The sequence below is a fragment of the Periophthalmus magnuspinnatus genome, chromosome 11, assembly GCF_009829125.3.
Source record: "Periophthalmus magnuspinnatus isolate fPerMag1 chromosome 11, fPerMag1.2.pri, whole genome shotgun sequence".
Classification (NCBI taxonomy): Eukaryota; Metazoa; Chordata; class Actinopteri; order Gobiiformes; family Gobiidae; genus Periophthalmus; species Periophthalmus magnuspinnatus.
The window spans coordinates 20,695,551-20,718,763 of NC_047136.2; the positions used below are offsets into that span (position 1 = coordinate 20,695,551).

At 44.6% G+C, this 23,213-nt stretch overlaps 1 protein-coding gene across 1 annotated transcript in view; it reads left to right on the forward strand.

Annotated features, from left to right (window-relative positions):
* LOC117379153 (ephrin type-A receptor 7-like) overlaps positions 1-23,213 on the forward strand; it is a 167,296-nt gene that overhangs the window by 111,470 nt on the left and 32,613 nt on the right. The window contains 5 exon segments of the mRNA XM_033975881.2: positions 1,384-1,508; positions 3,880-3,995; positions 4,107-4,153; positions 6,663-6,798; positions 16,985-17,040. Of these exon segments, the coding sequence (XP_033831772.1) occupies positions 1,384-1,508; positions 3,880-3,995; positions 4,107-4,153; positions 6,663-6,798; positions 16,985-17,040 (480 nt within the window).

A 23,213-nucleotide genomic window follows, 5' to 3' on the forward strand; every position in this document is an offset into this window, starting at 1 on the left:
GTAGTAGTGGTAGTAGTAGTAGTAGTGGTGGTAGTAGTGGTAGTAGTAGTGGTAGTAGTAGTAGTATAACATTTCAAGCAAAGTAATAATATCTCCCAGTAACGTTCCGCAGTGGATCTTTAAGAGGCAGATCACACATTTACTGAGCTCAAAACATCCAAACGTAAACAAGTCTTCAGACTCGTTTATTCCGGAAACATCTGCTTCATCTGTGACATAAACTTAGACCTGGAGTTGAATGTTTGTGCTTCACGGAGCGACCGGCCCCCACCTGCCCCTTTGTCTCTGTGCCCACCGTCGCCATGGCAACCGCGGCACCACCCACCAATGCCACATGCATAATTACGTCCGCTTTAACGAAGAGCCGCTCACCTGTCAATCAAAACCCGGGGCCTAAATGAGGGTGCGGAGTGAAGGAGGGAGGGGGCGGGACCATTAGGGGACACATTTGGAGACAGCGGACAGATAATTATATGTATTAGTGACTTAAATGGGTTTTGGAAATGAGGCTAGATGGAGGTATTATCATGTCTATTAGAGCTGACAATGCAGCTAAGGAGAAAAAGGCAGGTTTTGATGCTAATTCACTGTGTGGTATTGTTTGGAGAGAGACAGGATAACCACTCTGCCACAGGGAGAACATGCACACGCCACTCAGAGAGATCAGGAGTCTAACCCACAACCTCCCGGTGAGAGGGAGGAGACAGACGTAGTTTTATAGTTAATTCTCTTTAAATAATACAGACATATACAATACAAAATACTGACTTCACATGTTTTTATCTGCAGTCTGAAGTCAAGTTTGCAGTAGTAGTAGTAGCAGTAGTAGCAGTAGTAGTAGTAGTAGTTCACATTACTGACTTATTCACATGTTTCTATCTGTAGTCGAGTTTTTATAGTAATAGTAGTAGTAGTAGTAGTAGTAGTGTGTGTACTTTGTGTGCCTCTGTCCATGGTGCTGAAGTTAATGTTTCAGTGCTGTTTTATAATGTGCTGGTTTAAATTAACTGTGTGTGAGATTTTAACTTTCATAAACTTGGCCTCTCTGAGTCCCCAGAGCGAAACATGTTCACATCAAATATAACTTTTCCTGATCACATCTGATCACAAATGTGATGCTGATTTATTCTTAATTATAAAGACATTTGTTTGTCCAATCACAAATCAGAATGAGCCTCACATGACTGTAGTATTTGGGTCCAGGTCCAGTGTCTAAATCAAGCTGGTGTTTAGTCTAATTCTGAGGTTCTGAGGTTCTTTCACATGAGATATTACCCATAATCCATGTGGTCTTATCTTTGAGTTTGAGTATCTGTTTTTCGAAATACTTGTTCTTGTGGTTTTCATCTGTGTATTTTGTGTATTCTGTGTTTGTTGTTGCAGTTCCATCTCTCATCAGTGAGCTGCGAGCTGAAAAGATTGAGGAGAAAAGTGTGACTCTGGTTTGGAGAGAACCCAGCAACCCCAAGAGGAGCAGGCCTGAGTATGAAGTCAAGTACTACGAGAAGGTATTTATACTGCAGTAATCTGAGTCAAGTACTACGAGAAGGTATTTATACTGCAGTAATCTGAGTCAAGTACTACGAGAAGGTATTTATACTGTAGTAAAACTAAGTCAAGTACTACGAGAAGGTATTTATACTGCAGTAATCTGAGTCAAGTACTACGAGAAGGTATTTATACTGTAGTAAAACTAAGTCAAGTACTACGAGAAGGTATTTATACTGCAGTAATCTGAGTCAAGTACTACGAGAAGGTATTTATACTGTAGTAAAACTAAGTCAAGTACTACGAGAAGGTATTTATACTGCAGTAATCTGAGTCAAGTACTACGAGAAGGTATTTATACTGCAGTAATCTGAGTCAAGTACTACGAGAAGGCATTTATACTGTAGTAAAACTAAGTCAAGTACTACGAGAAGGTATTTATACTGCAGTAATCTGAGTCAAGTACTATGAGAAGGTATTTATACTGCAGTAATACTAAATTAAGTACTACAAAAAAGGTATTTATACTGTAGAAATACTAAGTTAAGTACTACAAGAATGGATTTATACTGTAGTAATACTTATTATATAAAGTACTACATAGTATATCTACATAGAACTATTTATATCTCTTTATCTCCATGGAGACCACCCACCAAGACAAACAAGCCAACTAGCCAAGTGACAAGTCAGATCTGTGGAAAGGCTGTCCGATCCAGAAGAAGCTGTGTTTGTGAGCGATAAAAAGACTTCTAATTGAATCAGTCCAAGAAAGATCAAATTAATGCCATAATGTAGAACATTCAGATGGCAAATCCTCCCCCAGAAAGGTTACACAGTGCACCTTTAACACAGCTGTGCAGTATTCGCTCTGAGACATGTGACTGTGTTTATACTGTCGTGTTCACTTTAAACAAACTTTACACTTATGTAGCTGCTCCAGTCAGAATCAAATCAGTGATGAAGTTCTTTCTCTGTCCTCACGTAACACGCTCATTTTGATCCCAGTATACAGCGCCCCCTGTGTGTCAGGATTTACATTCTCCTCTCCTAATACTAGAATCACATTTCACATCTAAACTACAGGGTTAAAGGTTTTTAGGTAGAATAAAACCCCATGGAGGCACAGGGAGGGCATCTGACACACAGGAACATTCCAGAACATGCTTGTACACATCTAAACTACAGGATTAGCAGTTTTTATGCAGAATCAGACATTAGTTTGTGGAGAAAGTTTTTGGTTTTTCGAAAACTGCAGTCTTTAAGATTTGATAATTGTGCTCATTCAGATTGTTATTTTTTATTAAATTGTGATTAATGCAATAAAAACACCATATTGTAAACACCATACTCTCTGACAGCTGCCCACCATCTCCACATTTACATATGCGTTCATTCATATGCAGATAAACATGTTAATATCAGCTCCATATGGGTCCGTCGCACAGCCCCGCCCACTCTTAGTCACTCACACCTCATATAATGAAGACTGCTGTTTTGTTCAGACCCGCCCACGTAAACACTGGGAGCACTCAGACACAGTTTACGCCCTGTCACATGTTAATTTACCGCAATAAAGTCCCATATGATCACATGTGCTGTCAATCAACCGGGTCAAGCTACTGCTAGCACCATTATGAACACATTTCTATATAGCACTTTTCCACCTTCAAGGCACTCAAAGCACTTAACCCATAGACTGTATATATAAATGAATATAGCTAACCTGAGAGCTGCTGTGCTCCAAATAAGCTCCATCGGCTCTGGCTCCAATTCACTTTCTATTGAAAAACAGTGGCCCCTCTCTCTGTAACTGCTGCTGTCAGACTCGTCATTTTGGTCTTAAAATGTTCGTATTAACCTGCTCTACATGATCCTGGGGTATTGACTTCACAATCATGTGCATAAATCAAGATGTGAACATTAATAACATTAACTAATAACTTGTCTCCTTCGACTAGTTCAGTCCTATAGTCCTGGTTAGGTCCTGATCTAGTCGTGTTTCAGTCTAAACTTCGTCTTACAGTACATATCTCCCATAAATGTTGAATGTTCGCATAATTTGTTTGGGATCAGCTCCACAGATTTGTAATATTAATCTTCTGGCTTTAAGTCCTTTCAACTGATGCCAGTTACATCTTTGAAAAACTGTTGGCTAATGCTAGACCATAATGTCACTTGAGAGGGACTTGTTTAACAGCACAAATCATCTCACTTGTTGTAGTTCCAACCAAGTCAGCTCTTTCTGTTCATATTGTGTTAAAATAAAGCTCAGATTAAAATCTAACTAAGCCTCAGACAGAGCAGTGCCTATAGCTAGCGTCTCACCCCCAGTGAATGTTGATGACGTGTATTCTCGCTCTCTAAATATCCTGTTGTTTGTGTCTTCAGGAGCAAAAGGACCAGAGTTACTCCACAGTGAAAACCGCCACCACTCGAATCAGCGTCAACAACCTCAAACCTGGGACCACCTATGTGTTTCTGATCAGACCCTTCTCCAGTGCAGCGCCCCCTTCTGGCCTGGCCCCTCTCTCCTCCTCTGCATCCTCCTCTTCCTCTGCATCCTCCTCTTCCTCTTCATCCTCCTCTTCCTCTGCATCCGCTGCTCCTCCCATCGACTATGGAGCCTACAGCGCCCCTCTGGAACTGCAGACGCTCGGGGAATGTGAGTACAGAGGAAGAAATGAACACATTACTTATTAAAGGCTTCCTGTATTATCACTTGATGACATCACAAGGTGGAACAGAGTGTTTTCACTCTGAGAGAAGAACTCAGCCTAAATACGCAGGGTTTGTGCATTAATTTCTCCCTCACATTTATTCATATACAGTCTCATATGTTGCTCAACAGGCAGACGTCTCAAAACAAATGAGACTGAAATATGAATGTGTGTAATCCTAATTACTCTTAATACTCATTATCGTTAACAATTATTATGAAAAAAGAGAAAGATATTCTAAAGAAATTGTAACGTCTGCTGAAGGACACTGAAACAACAGGGTCTGAATCATTATTTAAACTTTCAATCTTTAAACTTTCAGTGAATGAGTAACACAAGGTACAAGGCAAGTTTATTTGTATAACTCAATTCATACACAGTAGTTTAAGGTGTTTTACAGAATAAGACATTAAAATCACAAAATAACAAATCAAAACAAATAATCATATTATTACATTTTTAAATAGCCCTTTTCCACCTTCAAGGCACTCAAAGCACTTGACACATAGGCCGTGACCTAATTTGCCAAATGCACAATTTGAAGTACCATTCAAAGTACCCTTCAAGGGATCATTCAAAGTGCCATTTGAAGTACCTACCCAAGGGTACTCCTCTGTGTAGCCTTCATACCGAAATGGGACACGGAGCGTACGCTGTGGCACCGGTGAATAAGTGCCCATTCTCCTCTCTCAGGTGGATAAATTCCGAGTGTATAACATACTCTAGTTTCATCTCTTCTCTGCGTAGGCATGGTGCATGATGGGATATAGCAATGCGAGAATTTGCTCAGATGCATGCTTTGGTTACGGTCAATTTCCATGGAAACTCACGCCACATTTTCGGCCGCATTCGTCACATGCATGAAAAGGGACAGCAGTTGTCGCACTGCAAGTGACGTAAGCCCTTAAATGCACTGTTCAAACGCCACATTTAAGGACACTTTGGCGAATTGGGACAAGGCCATAGACTCTATATATAAATGGACATAGCTAACCTGCTAACTGCTGCATTCCAAACAGGAAGTGAACATGGGCACAAGCTCCATTGACTCTGGTCAATTATCATTTAAGACCAAAATGAAGAGAAAATGAATTGGAGCCAATGAGCTCCTTTGTTTCACATGCGTTACTAAAGTAAACTAATCTGACTGTTTGATCGTGTGAAGACGCAACTCTGTATAAATCCACAGGTATCAGTCTGGACCGGGAGCTGTTTGGATTATTATGAATATTAGATGTTCGTAGTTATGTTTATTAAGGCTGGTGATGTTACTACCAATGTGTTTCCTGTTGAGGTCGTTCTTTGATGACTTTAAACACATTTGATATTTTCCAGCATCCATTGAGTTTTATTTTCTCACAAAAGTTCTTAAAATCTGAAGGTTAAAGAGGTTTGTGAAATTAATTTACTATTTCACAGTTAAAATAATCAGAAAAAATGGGAATAATTTGGCAAATGAAATCTAAAATGATGCTGTGTTTTTTAGGACATTTTCAAAACTCAGGACTAGGATCTAAAATAAGAACTTCTGTAGGACTAAGCCAGGACTAAGCCAGGACTAAGCCAGGACTAAACCAGGACTAAACCAGGACTAAGACAGGACTAAGACAGAACTAAGACAGAACTAAGCCAGGACTAAACCAGGACTAAACCAGGACTAAGCCAGGGCTAATCCAGGACTAATCCAGGACTAATCCAGGACTAATCCAGGACTAATCCAGGACTAAGCCAGGACTAAGCCAGGACTAAGCCAGGACTAAGCCAGGACTAAGCCAGGACTAAGCCAGGACTAAGCCAGGACTAAGCCAGGACTAAGCCAGGACTAAGCCAGGACTAAGCCAGGACCAAACCCAAAATAAAGGATGCAACTTGGCCTATGCCAGAACTCAACCAGAACTTAATCAAGACAGGACTAAACCGCATTTGTGTATCTAATGAAACCCAGTCTAGACCGGGCTGGTTGTGCCGCTCCGCTCTGTAATGATCTGTTTGAATTCAAACCAGACAAAAGAATCGTTTGTCTTCTTTATAAAAATGTGTTTCCTGTTCACACTGTGAGCCCACGCACTCTACACATGTAACTTCAGAGCAGACTAGCGCCCCCTGCTGTTCCTCACTCCTCCCACAGAGCACAGGCTGTTAGAGGAGCTGTGAGAGGGGGAGGGGCCCATAACAAACTAACATCTCTATGTAAAGAGTTGTAGTCTCCTGTTTGTGTGTTGTTTTGTTGCAGTGGCGATAGAGTTGCTTGGGCCCTTTATCCCTGCTTGCTGTTCTAACACTAATTCTATGTTTTTTTCCAGTGGCGTTGGCTTTGAGTGAGCAGAACCCAGCGCTCATCATCATCATCATCATCATGTGTCTAAGCATTTAGATAGACAGCTCTTCACCTTATAACATTCATTCATTTGAAGTGGTGCTGGGGGTGCTAAGGCCCTTCTTCCCTGCTTGCAGTTTTAACAGTGTGTTGTTTTGTTGCAGTGGCGTTGGCGTCGAGCGAGCAGAACCCGGTCCTGATCATCGTGGTGATCTCTGTGGCGGCGCTCATCACGGTGTTGTCGATGGGAGTGGGGTTGCTGGTCTGGAGAAGGTAGGACTAAACCAAGACCAGGACTGTACCATGTGCTCTCCCCCTCTCTCTTCTATCTCTCGGCCTGCCATCTCTATCTCTCCCTCTTTCTCTCTCTCGCTCCTTCTCCTCTCTCTCTTCCCCCTCTCCTTCTCACTCTCCCTCCCTTCATCTTTCCCTCTTTCCATCTTCTTTTCTGTCTTTCCCACTCTCCTTCTCTCCCCACCCCCCTCTCTCTTGGTTTCAGTCCAGATTTTCTTCTGCTGTATAAACTCCCTCTCCCCGTCTCTCCCTTTCTTCTTCTCTTTCCCTATCCCCCCCCCTCTCTCTCTCTCTCTCTCTCTCTCTTTCCTCCTCTCTCCCTCCCTCTCTCTCTTGGGTTCAGTCCACACTTACTCTGCTGTATAAACACTCTCCCTCTTTCTCTCTCTGTCTCTCTTTCCTCGTCTCTCTTCCTCCCTCTCCCCCCCTCTCTCTCTCTCCTCCTCCTCCTCTCCCTCCCTCTCTCTCTTGGGTTCAGTCCACACTTCCTCTGCTGTATAAACTCCTTTTGCCATATATTCTCTCTCCCTCCCTCTCTCCCCTCTCTCTCTTTCTTCTTCTCCCTCCCTCTCTCTCTCCTCCTCTCTCTCCTCCTCTCCCTCCCTCTCTCTCTCCTCCACTCCCTCCCTCTCTCTCCTCCTCTCCCTCCCTCCCTCTCTCCTCTGTACATCCAGGTGACTCTCTCTCATGTACATGTTAGTGAGTCTTACATATATTTACACGTTCACATTTGATCTCCGTGACTGTGACGTACACACTTCCTTCTCCAGTTTCTTAATCAGTGATACTCATGGGACTTAAGTCGTTTTAGATGAATATTGTGATTTAAAATGTGTAAATTATAACATAATGATGCACGAGTGTCAGAGATGAGAACCATAGAGACACAAAAACACAATAAGACTGATTTAAACACACTGAAGATGTAGTAGAACGTCTTTATTAACACACCACTCCTGCTTGAACTGATCTAATAATTCAATATTGGTTATAAACATGTCAAATGCTTGTTTCCATGGAGACGACATTGCTGTGCCTGAAATGTTCCACAGTATGACATTCAACTTATCGAGAGCGTTTATTTTCATTAAGTGTCTTTGCTGTTCTGCCTTGAGGAACAGTGTGCGGGGTCGCCTCTCCACAGATCTGACCTCAAAGTTGACTGCTTCTTTTCATGCAGATAGAGAAGTTTAATGCCATACTGTGGAACATTCTAAGCGTGGTGGACCTTGAACCAGATGATGTTGAGTTGTATCTTTTACCAGTATAAGACACATAGACTAGTATACACCCATGGACCACTATGAACCTACTGGACACTGAGGGATCACACAGATACACATTCACATTCTATTGTTTGAAGAGAATCGAAATGGAGTTTGAGCATCAATACTTTATACATGAGAATCAATACTTTGAATCAATACCTTATCATTAATACATTTTGTTATTTTGATATCGATCCATCCACTTCAGTTCACAAATTCCCTGACCGACAACTGAGATATGCTCCATTCATTACACACACACACACACCCCTACACACACATGCATATACACACACACATACAAACACATGAAAACACACACTCATGCATACATACACACATATACAGTTATACACATGCACACACGCATACAGGTATACACATACATATACACGCACATGCATATACACACACACACACACACACACACACGCATACACATATACACATGCAGACACACACATACACACACTCATGCATACATACACATACATACGCACACACACACACTCATGCATACATACACATACATACGCACACACACACACACCCCCTCATGCATACATACACATACATACGCACACACACACACTCATGCATACATACACATACATACGCACACACACACACTCACCCCTACATACACATACATACGCACACACACACACTCATGCATACATACACATACATACGCACACACACACACACCCCCTCATGCATACATACACATACATACGCACACACACACACTCACCCCTACATACACATACATACGCACACACACACACTCATGCATACATACACACATATACAGTTATACACATGCACACACACATACAGGTATACACACACACACACACACGCAGTCACACATATGCACACACACACACATACACACACACATGCAGACACACACACACCATTGTTGTCCACTGATCCCTGACTGTCTGGGATAGAGCTGAGGTTCCACAACATTGCCCAGGCAGTGTGAGGGAAGTGTCCGATCAGAGTGCTCCGTTCTGGGGCTGCTTCACCCTCCGCTGCCCCTGATCCCTGCTGCTCTGGAGAAAAGTAGAGAAATGTGATATTATCTGAGCTGAACCTGGCTCTGACCATCAATACTGGAGCAATCAGGAGACAGACAGCGGTAAAGACGCTCAAAATACAGCAGCAGTTTGACGCCATTCCACATCTGTGCAACCGAAGAGACTTAAGAAACGAGAGGAAGATGAGTGTGTCTGTGTACTCATCACACAGATACACCCATGTTTTGGTTTGGTCGATCAAACCTATTCTGCAAACTGTTCTGTTCAGATCTTTAACCATGTTCTTGTCATTTCTGAAGTTGTTTTTATTAAGTCGATTTAGATGAATATTGTGATTGAAAATGTGCAAATTACAACATAATGATCCACGAGTGTCAGAGATGAGAACCATAGAGACACAAGCTCAATAGGTCTGATTTAAAGTTCCAGTACAGGCCGATATTTAGTTTGGGTCGACCTGCTCTGTAAAGATTACACACTTTAGCTTTATTTCAACGCTTGAATGAAACGAGAGAGCTGTAAAAATGAGACCACGCGACTCTTTTGAAGGTTCGTGGATGAGTTTGTAGTCAATTTAAACTACAGGATTTGGCGAATATGATCAAGACTGGCTTAAAATATCAGCACAAAAATCCAGATCTGATCAGCCATCAACGTCTGACAACAAAACAATAAAACAAACAAAGAAAACAACATATCAGCACGACATTTACCGTTATGAGGAGCTTTTTGTGATGTCTAATGTGTTCTAAGACATAAGGAGGATCTTAAGGAGGAGCCATAGGTTGTAGTACACAATGACATTTACTTCAGTATGTTTTATTAGAGAGGCTTTTTCAGGCTTTTTAGCTCCGATACCGATTCCAATGCAACGGCTTTAAGTATGTGCTCATCCCCCGATATCAACCAATACCAGAGCAGAGACTGAAAACAGCATTTATTTCATTTATACAAAAATAAATTAAGACAAAATCGATCCAAATGTGTTACGTAACTGTTATTTCTCTCTCAAATAACGACAGACCAACTTCGTACATTCTGAGACTTTCTGGTCCAACTACAACCAGTTTTTTTTTATATGTTTGAATTTTCTAGCAGCATAAATCTCCTGCTTGAGTCACATCTTTAATGAAGAAACAGAACTCTAATTTGAGTAAACATTTCCTTCCTTGACAAGTGATCTTGAGCTTTATGTCGACAATATGAAATGATTGTGTTTTTGGCACGGCTCCTTCAGACATGATTTACTTTGGCTCATTTCTGTGTCTGAAAATTTCACATTTGGTTCATTATTTCATGTTTTGTCCTTCACATTCACCTCAAATCATAAATCAGATGTTACGTTTGGACAGTTTCTCTTTACGTTGAGTACTAGTTTACCCAAATAACACTGTTTCGTACTTCTACTTAATATTATTCTGATCTTGGAGCGTTGAATTGGCAGCCCGTATAACTAACACCAAAAATCGTTGTGTGTTTCCTTTCCACACTGGAGCGATATTTTCAAACCTAAAATTTGACTCTTAATCAGTTGGAAAACCTTCACAAACACGCTCGGAGCGCTGAGCCAAAAGAGCTCCGGTGGTTCAAACTCAGCTGAACAAACAGAGTAAAAATCATCCAAATATCGAGACTGTTGACTCAAATCACTGGATTCTGCTGCTTTTATTAGAATGTGTTCGAATATAAAAAAACTTTTGCCAATTTTACTATTTGGCCAAAAGTGTAGAGTCCAGATTTGGCTGATTTGAGGTGTTTTGTGCCAGATGCCAGATACACACTCGGACTGGAGACATGAAATACTGGGATATTCTGGTTCATTTTACAGTGAAGAGTTTGAAGTGTCTCTTATACAAAAACATAAAAGCACTAGTCATTGAGTAAAACATCTTCAGAACAATAATAGTGGACACTCAACATCTCTAGTGTGTCTGAATCAAACCTGAGCTGGAGGAGAGGTCAGAATTCTGCAAAACAAATTAAAAAAAAAGAAACAAAACAAAGTAATATTAAGGCTGTTGTTGCACTGCACTTCTCACATTTATATCTGTGCCATAGACTGTATATGTAAATGGACAGAGCTAACCTGTTAGCCGCCGCGTTCCAAATAGAAAGTAATCATGGGTGTGCTTCCTGCTCCATCGACTCTGGCTTCAATTCACTTTCTATTGAAAAACTCTGGCCCCTCTCTCTGTAACTGCTGCTGTTAAGATGTTTCTATTAATCCGCTCTTTATGATCCTGGTGTTTTTATTTCATTATTGTGTCTGTAAATGAAGATCTGATCATTAATAACAGACAAATCGGGCACTTCAGACACAGTGACCCCGATAAAATGTGCTTCAGAACAGTTCCAGGTGTAGCCAAACTGGTTCATTTGAAATTAAAATCATCCCTTCTTCCTCTTCAGGATAAACCAGTCACTGAGGTTGTGAGGCATTATTACTGTGACTCATCAGTGCTGTTGTTTTTAGTGTGCATGAAGCAGGACGCCAGCACCAGCACATAGGTGTCCTACAAGGGCCTGCTTAAAACTATTTATATTATATTATATTTAGAGGAGTTTCCACAGTGGAGATTTGTCAGCTGGACAAAAAGATGTAAGAGTGAGAGCTTTTCAGTGCTCATCCAAGCCGCTTCTTCAGTTCCGGTCAGATTACTGATTTACACAGCCTTATATCTGTCTGAAGGGAGGAGCTAACTACGCCTGAAACTCAAAACACTCATTGTTTACAGTTTCTGTTTGTAGGCTAGCTCTATTGTGCTACTCTAAGTGTGCACTGTGTCTGAGTCATACTTAGCATAGTCATTCAAGCCCCTAATGAGTGATTTCACCCCTATTAGCATCCTGGCTAGCTCTGTTGTTTTCTTCATTCTCTGTGTTTTGCTTTGGGTCAGACACACCAGAGAAGATGGAGGAAGTGTCTGGGGTGGGGGAAATCTGGGAGTTCTTGCTTAGTCTGTTGCCCCATGTGACCCGGGCCCGGATAACAGGAAGAAAATGGATGGATGAATGGAAATCGTGACATCACACTAGGGAATTTGAAGTGTAGTACTCTATATTTCCTGCAATTTTCAACATATTTTCCAACTTTCCTTCACCAAACTGCCTCTTGACTGGTGTAAAACTTTTATTTATTTATTTATTTTTTATATTTACAACAGGTGTTATCTCGCCAAAGTAACTAAAACTTAGAGAACAATAAAAACCCATCATTCACACTTTAACTGTCTCTATGGTAACTGCCTCTGTATCAGTGGGCCTGTCTCCCCAGTGTCACCCCTGGACAGAGAGAAATCGTACGTTTTTAGTTCATATTTTTTCTCATCCAATTATAATCATAAGAACATAATGATATAATGATAAACTGAATTATCACAGTGTTATTTTTTCTCCAGTCATTTGAAAACACACCTCCGTCCTTTGCATCCCTCGCTCCAGCTGTCTTATGTAATTACACTCACACTTATATTATAAATGTGTTTAATTCTATTGCTCTTGTGTCTCTGCGTCTCCCTCACGTGCTCTTTTTTCTTATATATTCTATTAATCCTCAGTTCGGATCAGACGAGGGGGAAACGCCGTAGCCTGAGGTTGGAGAAAGGGCGACTTTGCATATGGCATTTCATTTCTGTCACTGTGAGAGAGTTTGATTTGATTCAGGATTTGTACTCGCGCCTCTCACCTCATAACGACACACGTTTAACCCGTGAAGTGAGGCCATCCTTCATATGAATATACACTCATCAAATGTCACTCCAGGTATTAGCAAGATGGACTCCTGCCAGAGCTAAGGTGGAAATCAGGAACTTTTAATGGAAAATAGGTTTGTACCGTGCATTGGAAATTATATTCTTCTATGGAGTATTAAAGAGGAGGTATTTGACTTCTATGGGGTATTAACTGTAACATATTTAGATTATCATGTTTCATTTTATTGTTTTGAAACTTCTATATGCTATTTGAGAAACTTTTATTTTTGACACTCTCTGCTCTCCATGCTAAGTCTCCCCCCTTCAGAGCACTATCACAACACATTCAGCTGCATCCCACTAATGAAACTATTGCACATCACATCAGGTTTGTCACGTTGCTGTGTACTGTTTTGTATCACGTTTTTTGTATATTTATGGAGAATTGTCTTGTGGGAGCATGGGTGATGTAGGCTTGTGGGTGGAGCCTTGTACAGAATCTTACTAGGGTTCGAATCGGGCTGGGAGAGATCGCTAGATGACTCAAACATGCACGGATGACGTATAAAACCTCTTCAGACAAGTTTTGGATGAAGGAACAATGTCAGAACATGGGAGAAAACTCTAGAAAGTTGATTTTGTGTAATACCTCCTCTTTAAAGCCATGAGATCTGTTCGGTGTTTTGTTGACTGACTTATTGTCGTTATTTTAGTCCATAGTTTCATAGTTCTTCACACAGAGAAGGACAAACTAGTTTTAAAATCATTACTAGCCAACACAGCATCAACATCAAGTAATAACACAGACATAACACAGCTCTTCTTCACTGATATAAACATGAGCACACACACAAACACACACACACACACATATACATGTCCTCTCGCTGGTATAAACATGAGCACACACACACATCCTCTCGCTGGTATAAACATGAGCACACACACACCTCCTCTCACTGGTATAAACATGAGTGCACACGTCTCGCTCGTTTTCTGTTTTTATTCTAAAGATTTGTTTCATTTTTCCTGATTTTCTTTGACGTTGTGTATTATTAAAGAGACTATTTGCCTTGTGCCATGTGTTTAAATGGTTACAAGCAGTTCTTAATGTTTCCAATTTACTGGTAAAGTGCTTTCTAATTAACCATAATTACTACGGCTTTACCCAATTACCATAATTAGCCGTTATAAATAACATGATTCGAGCCTTGTTAGAAACGCAACTGGAAAAAACACGAATGAGAAAAACTCAACTGAAAAAACTGAAAAAGTGAAGACGTGAACGACCCCGTTTAGACCAGATATAAGACTTTAAAAGTTTGGCCTGAGACATGAACAAAATATGAGTCTGCACAACTGGAAATGATCATTTTACACACACACACACACACACACCCCCACACACACATATATACACATACACACATGCACACACACTAACGCCCACACACAAACACACACACACAAATGCACACAAATGCAGACACACACATACAAATGCAGAAACACACACACAAACACGCACACACACAAACACAGACACGCACACACAAATGCAGACACATACACACACAAATGCAGACACAAACACACACAAATGCAGACACAAACACACTTACACACACAAATGCAGACACAAACACACATACACACACAAATGCAGACACAAACACACACAAATGCAGACACAAACACACATACACACACAAATGCAGGCACACACGTGTCACATATACACACACACAGACTTGTACACAGACTCGCACACAGACAAACACACACCGACAAACGCAGATACGGACAGACACAGGCACACACGATATAAATGCACACATATACACACACACATACATGCACACGCATAGACACATACACACAGAGAGACACACACACAGACATACAGAGACACATGCACACACATAGGCATACACACACATATACATGTACAGTTACATCCCACTGCAAAGAGAATCTGTTTATATGTGAATATGATGAATATAAACTGCACGGGTTTAGCCTCAAACTAGAGCTTTATTTGAGAAAGTGTAAAAAAATAAAAAAATAAAATAGTAGACAATGTGATTACTTAATAGAAAATATCCTAGAAAAGTCCTGGAAAAGTCTTGGAAAAATTTGATTGTACACTTTAAATTATCCTTCCCTTATATTTACTATTTGTTTAATAATTATAATTAAATGTTGTTTTTTCACTAAATCAGTCCCATCCTCCCTCTCTGCTAAAGTCGTCGTCTCTGTTCTTCTGTGTTGTTGTGTGTGTTTAAGGCCTCTCTCACATCTACCCTACTTCACTATTGTTTCCTCCATGTTAAACTCCCTAAGGACCCTCTCACATTTGGCTAATCCCAATTCTGTCAAACCCCCTCGATCCTTGTCTCCTTTCCTTCGTCCCTTCCTTCCTGTCTTGCTTCCTTGGTTCCTTCCTTGGTCTCATCTCGTCTCCTTGTCTCCTGTCTTAAGGACACTAGCTTAAGGTGATATATTGTGACAGATCGGGTCATGACTTTGTCCATAAACCAGATTACAAGAGACGTGATAAAACACACCTCCCCCAGGACTAAACCAGGACTGAACCAGGACTGAACCAGGACTAAACCAGGACTAAACCAGGACTAAACCAGGACTAAACCAGAACTGAACCAGGACTAAACCAGGACTGAACCAGGACTGAACCAGGACTAAACCAGGACTGAACCAGGACTAAACCAGGACTGAACCAGGACTGAACCAGGACTAAACCAGGACTGAACCAGGACTAAACCAGAACTGAACCAGGACTGAACCAGGACTGAACCAGGACTGAACCAGGACTAAACCAGGACTGAACCAGGACTAAACCAGGACTGAACCAGGACTAAACCAGGACTAAACCAGGACTAAACCAGGACTAAACCAGAACTGAACCAGGACTAAACCAGGACTGAACCAGGACTGAACCAGGACTAAACCAGGACTGAACCAGGACTAAACCAGGACTGAACCAGGACTGAACCAGGACTGAACCAGGACTGAACCAGGACTAAACCAGAACTGAACCAGGACTGAACCAGGACTGAACCAGGACTGAACCAGGACTAAACCAGGACTGAACCAGGACTAAACCAGGACTGAACCAGGACTAAACCAGGACTGAACCAGGACTGAACCAGGACTAAACCAGGACTGAACCAGGACTAAACCAGGACTAAACCAGGACTGAACCAGGACTCAACCAGGACTCAACCAGGACTCAACCAGGACTCAACCAGGACTCAACCAGGACTAAACCAGGACTAAACCAGGTCTAAATCAGGTTTAAACCTGGTTTAGACCTGGTTTAGTCCTGGTTTAGTCCTAGTTTAGATCTGTTTTAGACCTGTTATAGTCCTGGTTTAGACTTGGTTTAGATCCAGTGGCTCTGGTAAAGCCAGTTCTTTTCTTTGGTGGTATTTCCTGAGACATTTGAGAATCTGTTCTATTCTCTCCTCGACAGGTGAACTTTTGCCAATCTCATGTCTTGTCCAATCATAAATATGTATTTATCAGACACATGTCCCCTCGTTCCCCTCCTCTGTCCTCCCTCTCTCCTCTCCTCTGTCCTCCCTCCCTCTCTCCTCTCTCCTCTTCTCCCTCTCTCCTCTCTCTCTCCTCTTTCTCACCTCCTCTCTCCTCCCTCTCTCCTCTCCTCTCGTCTCCTCCCTCTCTCCTCTCGCTCTCCTTCCTCTCTCCTCTCCTTCCTCTCTCCTCTCCTCCCTCTCTCCTCTCTCTCCTCTCATCCCTCTCTCCTCTCCTCTCTCTCCTCTCCTCTCTCCTCTTCCTCCCTCTCTCCTCTCTCCTCTCCTCCCTCTCTCCTCCCTCTCTCCTCTCTCTCTCCTCTCCTCCCTCTCTCTCCTCTCTCCTCTTCCTCCCTCTCTCCTCTCTCTCTCCTCTTCCTCCCTCTCTCCTCTCTCCTCTTCCTCCCTCTCTCTCTCTCTCCTCTCCTCCCTCTCTCCTCTCTCCTCTTCCTCCCTCTCTCCTCTCTCCTCTTCCTCCCTCTCTCCTCTTCTCTCCTCTTATCACTCCGAGCGTTCCTTATCTCTCTGAATCTCCGTGTTATTTGCGTCGTTTGCGTCGCTCGGGACCAAAGCCGCTCACATCTTCATCTGTTTGTGTTTTTCAGACAATGCGGCTACAGCAAGGCGTCTCAAGAGGGCGACGAGGAGCTCTACTTTCAGTGTAAGTGACGACATTGACGGCTCTATCGCAGAAGAAGAGCGAGAGGGAGCGGGGAATCAGGGAGCGACATGGGAATACCGCTGTTTACCGTGTGTTCAGTGTGTCGGACAAATTGGGTCGTGTTTGGATCTTTTTTTGCTACTTAACTGTGTATATTTAATAGCATCGTTTACTGTTCCTAGTCCAATTTTAGGTACAATTTGAGGTACAATTGGCCAAAAATGGTTAAAAACTTGAGTGTGCGCTGCCTCTGGTGGTCACTGCGATTTCAAGTACTACGTGATATCACACAGGACTGCCCTGATCACAGCCAGCCCCTTATCCTGCACTACTCTGGCCTGCATTTGTATCTATAGTCACTCGTCTACCACTCCTCCTTCTCTCCATCCCTCACTCCTCCAGCCCCCTCTCACCATCTCTCTCTAGCTCTTCTCCAGCCCTCTCTTCTTCCTGGGCCCTCCACACCTCTCTCCTCATCCCTCTCTCCTTCTCCCTCTCTTCTGCTCTCACTCCACTACATTATCTCGTGCCTCTGTGAGTATCATATCTCTCTCCTCTCATCCTCCTTCTCTCCTCTCCTCCTCCCTCTCTCCTCCTCCTCTTCTGATCCTTCTCTCTCATATCTCTGTGTATCATACCTCCTCTCCTCCTCTCCCTCTCTTCTGCTCCGTTCTCCTCTCTCCTCATCCCTCTCTCGTGTCTCTCTGTGTATCATCTCTCCTCCTCCTCTCTCCTCATCCCTCTCTCGTGTCTCTCTGTGTATCATCTCTCCTCCTCCTCTCTCCTCATCCCTCTCTCGTGCCTCTCTGTGTATCATCTCTCCTCTCCTCCTCCTCTCTCCTCATCCCTCTCTCTTGCCTCTCTGTGTATCATCTCTCCTCCTCTCCTCCTCCTCTCTCCTCATCCCTCTCTCGTGCCTCTCTGTGTATCATCTCTCCTCTCCTCCTCCTCTCTCCTCATCTCTCTCTCGTGCCTCTCTGTGTATCATCTCTCCTCCTCTCCTCCTCCTCTCTCCTCACCCCTCTCTGTGTATCATCTCTCCTCCTCCTCTCTCCTCATCCCTCTCTCGTGCCTCTGTGTATCATCTCTCCTCTCCTCCTCCTCTCTCCTCATCCCTCTCTCGTGCCTCTCTGTGTATCATCTCTCCTCCTCCTCTCTCCTCATCCCTCTCTCGTGCCTCTCTGTGTATCATCTCTCCTCTCCTCCTCCTCTCTCCTCATCCCTCTCTCGTGCCTCTCTGTGTATCATCTCTCCTCCTCCTCTCTCCTCATCCCTCTCTCGTGCCTCTCTGTGTATCATCTCTCCTCCTCCTCTCTCCTCATCCCTCTCTCGTGCCTCTCTGTGTATCATTTCTCCTCTCCTCCTCCTCTCCCCTCATCCCTCTCTCGTGCCTCTCTGTGTATCATCTCTCCTCTCCTCCTCCTCTCTCCTCATCCCTCTCTCGTGCCTCTCTGTGTATCATCTCTCCTCTCCTCCTCCTCTCTCCTCATCCCTCTCTCGTGCCTCTCTGTGTATCATCTCTCCTCTCCTCCTCCTCTCTCCTCATCCCTCTCTCGTGCCTCTCTGTGTATCATCTCTCCTCTCCTCCTCCTCTCTCCTCATCCCTCTCTCTTGCCTCTCTGTGTATCATCTCTCCTCCTCTCCTCCTCCTCTCTCCTCATCCCTCTCTCGTGCCTCTCTGTGTATCATCTCTCCTCTCCTCCTCCTCTCTCCTCATCTCTCTCTCGTGCCTCTCTGTGTATCATCTCTCCTCCTCTCCTCCTCCTCTCTCCTCACCCCTCTCTGTGTATCATCTCTCCTCCTCCTCTCTCCTCATCCCTCTCTCGTGCATCTCTGTGTATCATCTCTCCTCTCCTCCTCCTCTCTCCTCATCCCTCTCTCGTGCCTCTCTGTGTATCATCTCTCCTCTCCTCCTCCTCTCTCCTCATCCCTCTCTCGTGCCTCTCTATGTATCATCTCTCCTCCTCCTCTCTCCTCATCCCTCTCTCGTGTCTCTCTGTGTATCATCTCTCCTCTCCTCCTCCTCTCTCCTCATCCCTCTCTCGTGCCTCTCTGTGTATCATCTCTCCTCCTCCTCTCTCCTCATCCCTCTCTCGTGCCTCTCTGTGTATCATCTCTCCTCTCCTCCTCCTCTCTCCTCATCCCTCTCTCGTGCCTCTCTGTGTATCATCTCTCCTCCTCCTCTCTCCTCATCCCTCTCTCGTGCCTCTCTGTGTATCATCTCTCCTCCTCCTCTCCCCTCATCCCTCTCTCGTGCCTCTCTGTGTATCATTTCTCCTCTCCTCCTCCTCTCCCCTCATCCCTCTCTCGTGCCTCTCTGTGTATCATCTCTCCTCTCCTCCTCCTCTCTCCTCATCCCTCTCTCGTGCCTCTCTGTGTATCATCTCTCCTCTCCTCCTCCTCTCCCCTCATCCCTCTCTCGTGCCTCTCTGTGTATCATCTCTCCTCCTCCTCTCTCCTCATCCCTCTCTCGTGCCTCTCTGTGTATCATCTCTCCTCCTCCTCTCTCCTCATCCCTCTCTCGTGCCTCTCTGTGTATCATCTCTCCTCTCCTCCTCCTCTCTCCTCATCCCTCTCTCGTGCCTCTCTGTGTATCATCTCTCCTCTCCTCCTCTCTCCTCATCCCTCTCTCGTGTCTCTCTGTGTATCATCTCTCCTCTCCTCCTCCTCTCTCCTCATCCCTCTCTCGTGCCTCTCTGTGTATCATCTCTCCTCTCCTCCTCCTCTCTCCTCATCCCTCTCTCGTGCCTCTCTGTGTATCATCTCTCCTCTCTCCTCCTCCTCTCTCCTCATCCCTCTCTTGTGTCTCTCTGTGTATCATCTCTCCTCCTCCTCTCTCCTCATCCCTCTCTTGTGTCTCTCTGTGTATCATCTCTCCTCCTCCTCTCTCCTCATCCCTCTCTCGTGCCTCTCTGTGTATCATCTCTCCTCTCCTCCTCCTCTCTCCTCATCCCTCTCTCGTGCCTCTCTGTGTATCATCTCTCCTCTCTCCTCCTCCTCTCTCCTCATCCCTCTCTTGTGTCTCTCTGTGTATCATCTCTCCTCCTCCTCTCTCCTCATCCCTCTCTCGTGCCTCTCTGTGTATCATCTCTCCTCTCCTCCTGTCTCCTCATCCCTCTCTCGTGTCTCTCTGTGTATCATCTCTCCTCTCCTCCTCCTCTCTCCTCATCCCTCTCTCGTGCCTCTCTGTGTATCATCTCTCCTCTCCTCCTCCTCTCTCCTCATCCCTCTCTCGTGCCTCTCTGTGTATCATCTCTCCTCTCTCCTCCTCCTCTCTCCTCATCCCTCTCTCGTGCCTCTCTGTGTATCATCTCTCCTCTCCTCCTCCTCTCTCCTCATCCCTCTCTCGTGTCTCTCTGTGTATCATCTCTCCTCTCCTCCTCCTCTCTCCTCATCCCTCTCTCGTGCCTCTCTGTGTATCATCTCTCCTCTCCTCCTCCTCTCTCCTCATCCCTGTCTCGTGCCTCTCTGTGTATCATCTCTCCTCTCCTCCTCCTCTCTCCTCATCCCTCTCTCGTGCCTCTCTGTGTATCATCTCTCCTCTCCTCCTCCTCTCTCCTCATCCCTCTCTCTCGTGTCTCTCTGTGTATCATCTCTCCTCCTCCTCTCTCCTCATCCCTCTCTCGTGCCTCTCTGTGTATCATCTCTCCTCCTCCTCTCTCCTCATCCCTCTCTCGTGCCTCTCTGTGTATCATCTCTCCTCCTCCTCTCTCCTCATCCCTCTCTCGTGCCTCTCTGTGTATCATCTCTCCTCATCCCTCTCTCGTGCCTCTCTGTGTATCACCTCTCCTCTCCTCCTCCTCTCTCCTCATCCCTCTCTCGTGCCTCTCTGTGTATCATCTCTCCTCTCCTCCTCCTCTCTCCTCATCCCTCTCTCATGCCTCTCTGTGTATCATCTCTCCTCTCCTCCTCCTCTCTCCTCATCCCTCTCTCGTGCCTCTCTGTGTATCACCTCTCCTCTCCTCCTCCTCTCTCCTCATCCCTCTCTCGTGCCTCTCTGTGTATCACCTCTCCTCTCCTCCTCCTCTCTCCTCATCCCTCTCTCGTGCCTCTCTGTGTATCATCTCTCCTCTCCTCCTCCTCTCTCCTCATCCCTCTCTCGTGCCTCTCTGTGTATCACCTCTCCTCTCCTCCTCCTCTCTCCTCATCCCTCTCTCGTGCCTCTCTGTGTATCACCTCTCCTCTCCTCCTCCTCTCTCCTCATCCCTCTCTTGTGCCTCTCTGTGTATCACCTCTCCTCTCCTCCTCCTCTCTCCTCATCCCTCTCTCGTGCCTCTCTGTGTATCACCTCTCCTCTCCTCCTCCTCTCTCCTCATCCCTCTCTCGTGCCTCTCTGTGTATCATCTCTCCTCCTCTCTCCTCATCCCTCTCTCGTGCCTCTCTGTGTATCATCTCTCCTCTCCTCCTCCTCTCTCCTCATCCCTCTCTCGTGCCTCTCTGTGTATCATCTCTCCTCCTCCTCTCTCCTCATCCCTCTCTCGTGCCTCTCTGTGTATCATCTCTCCTCCTCCTCTCTCCTCATCCCTCTCTCGTGCCTCTCTGTGTATCATCTCTCCTCCTCCTCTCTCCTCATCCCTCTCTCGTGCCTCTCTGTGTATCATCTCTCCTCCTCTCTCCTCATCCCTCTCTTGTGCCTCTCTGTGTATCATCTCTCCTCTCCTCCTCCTCTCTCCTCATCCCTCTCTCGTGCCTCTCTGTGTATCATCTCTCCTCCTCCTCTCTCCTCATCCCTCTCTCGTGCCTCTCTGTGTATCATCTCTCCTCCTCCTCTCTCCTCATCCCTCTCTCGTGCCTCTCTGTGTATCATCTCTCCTCCTCCTCTCTCCTCATCCCTCTCTCGTGCCTCTCTGTGTATCAGACTCAGTCACAGATGGAGCAGAATCCATCTCCAAATGTCCCATCTGTTCCACTCCAAATACAACCACAAATACTGTAGTCTTTCGCCTTTTAATCAAGAGAAAAGTATTACTACTGCTTCTACTACTGCTACTACTAAAACTACTATTAATACAGCTATTACTACTGCTGCGACTACTACAACTACAACTACAACTAGGCCAACCACTACTACTGCTACAAATGGCCGCCTGTTCTACTCACAGACTGTATGAAGAAGTGAACTAAGTGAGTGTGACGTCACCCACAGTGTTTGTTAACTGGAGCCAGAGCAGGAAGTGCATCATGATCACTTCCTGTTTGGGACGCGGCGGTTAGCACGTTAGCTAGGTCCATTTATATAAGTCTATGATTCTACCAGACTCTGCTGTGCACTCGCCGAGACTCTCAAATCGATACTTTCATTGATTGCGACACTGCCAACCTGTGCCACACAAACATACAAAGCAATGTGGATGAAGTGTCTTGCCCAAGGACACAACCCGACCTGAACCTGCCCAGCTCTACTTTACCTCCTAGTACAGATTTGGGTTGTTGTTTTCGGACATAATTCTGGACATTTATTGTAAAGAGAGAGAGAAACTGGACTCCTCTGTAAAATCCTGCTGTATCTGTGTTTTAAAAATCCACTGAAGCTCTGAGGTCTGAGAGTGGATCTTGAATTCTTATGTTAAAGGATGAGAGGAGAGGAGGAGAGAAAGAGAGAGAGGGAGAGAGAGAGAGAAAGAGAGAGAGAGGAGAGAAGGAGAGAGGAGGAGAGAATGAGAGAGAGGGGGAGAGAGAGAGGAGAGAAGGAGAGAGGAGGAGAGAATGAGACTAGTGTGAGTGTCTGTACTGGACACTGAGATGCCTGTATGCACATGGAAAAAGAAAAGAGAGAAAGGAGAGAGAAGGAGGAGAGAGCGGAGGAGGACAGAATAGTCTAGTATGAGTGTTGGACTCTGAGACACATGTTTACATTATCAAAGAAAGAAGGACAAGAGAGAGGAGGAGGAGAGTGAGAGGAGGACAGAATGAGTGTGTTTGTACTGGATATTTAAGCACACGCTACTGGACTTATGCACATGGAAGAAGAGAAGAGGAGAGGAAGAGAGAGGAGGAGAGGAGGAGAGAGTGAGACTAGTGTTTGTACTGGACACTGAGGCGTATGCTGCACGGACTTATGCACATGTGCACTTATGTGGTTTAGGATTTACATCACCAGAGAGAGGAGGAGAGAGAGGAGGAGAAGAATGAGAAAAAGAGGAGGAGGAGAGGGGAAGTACAGAGAAGAAGAG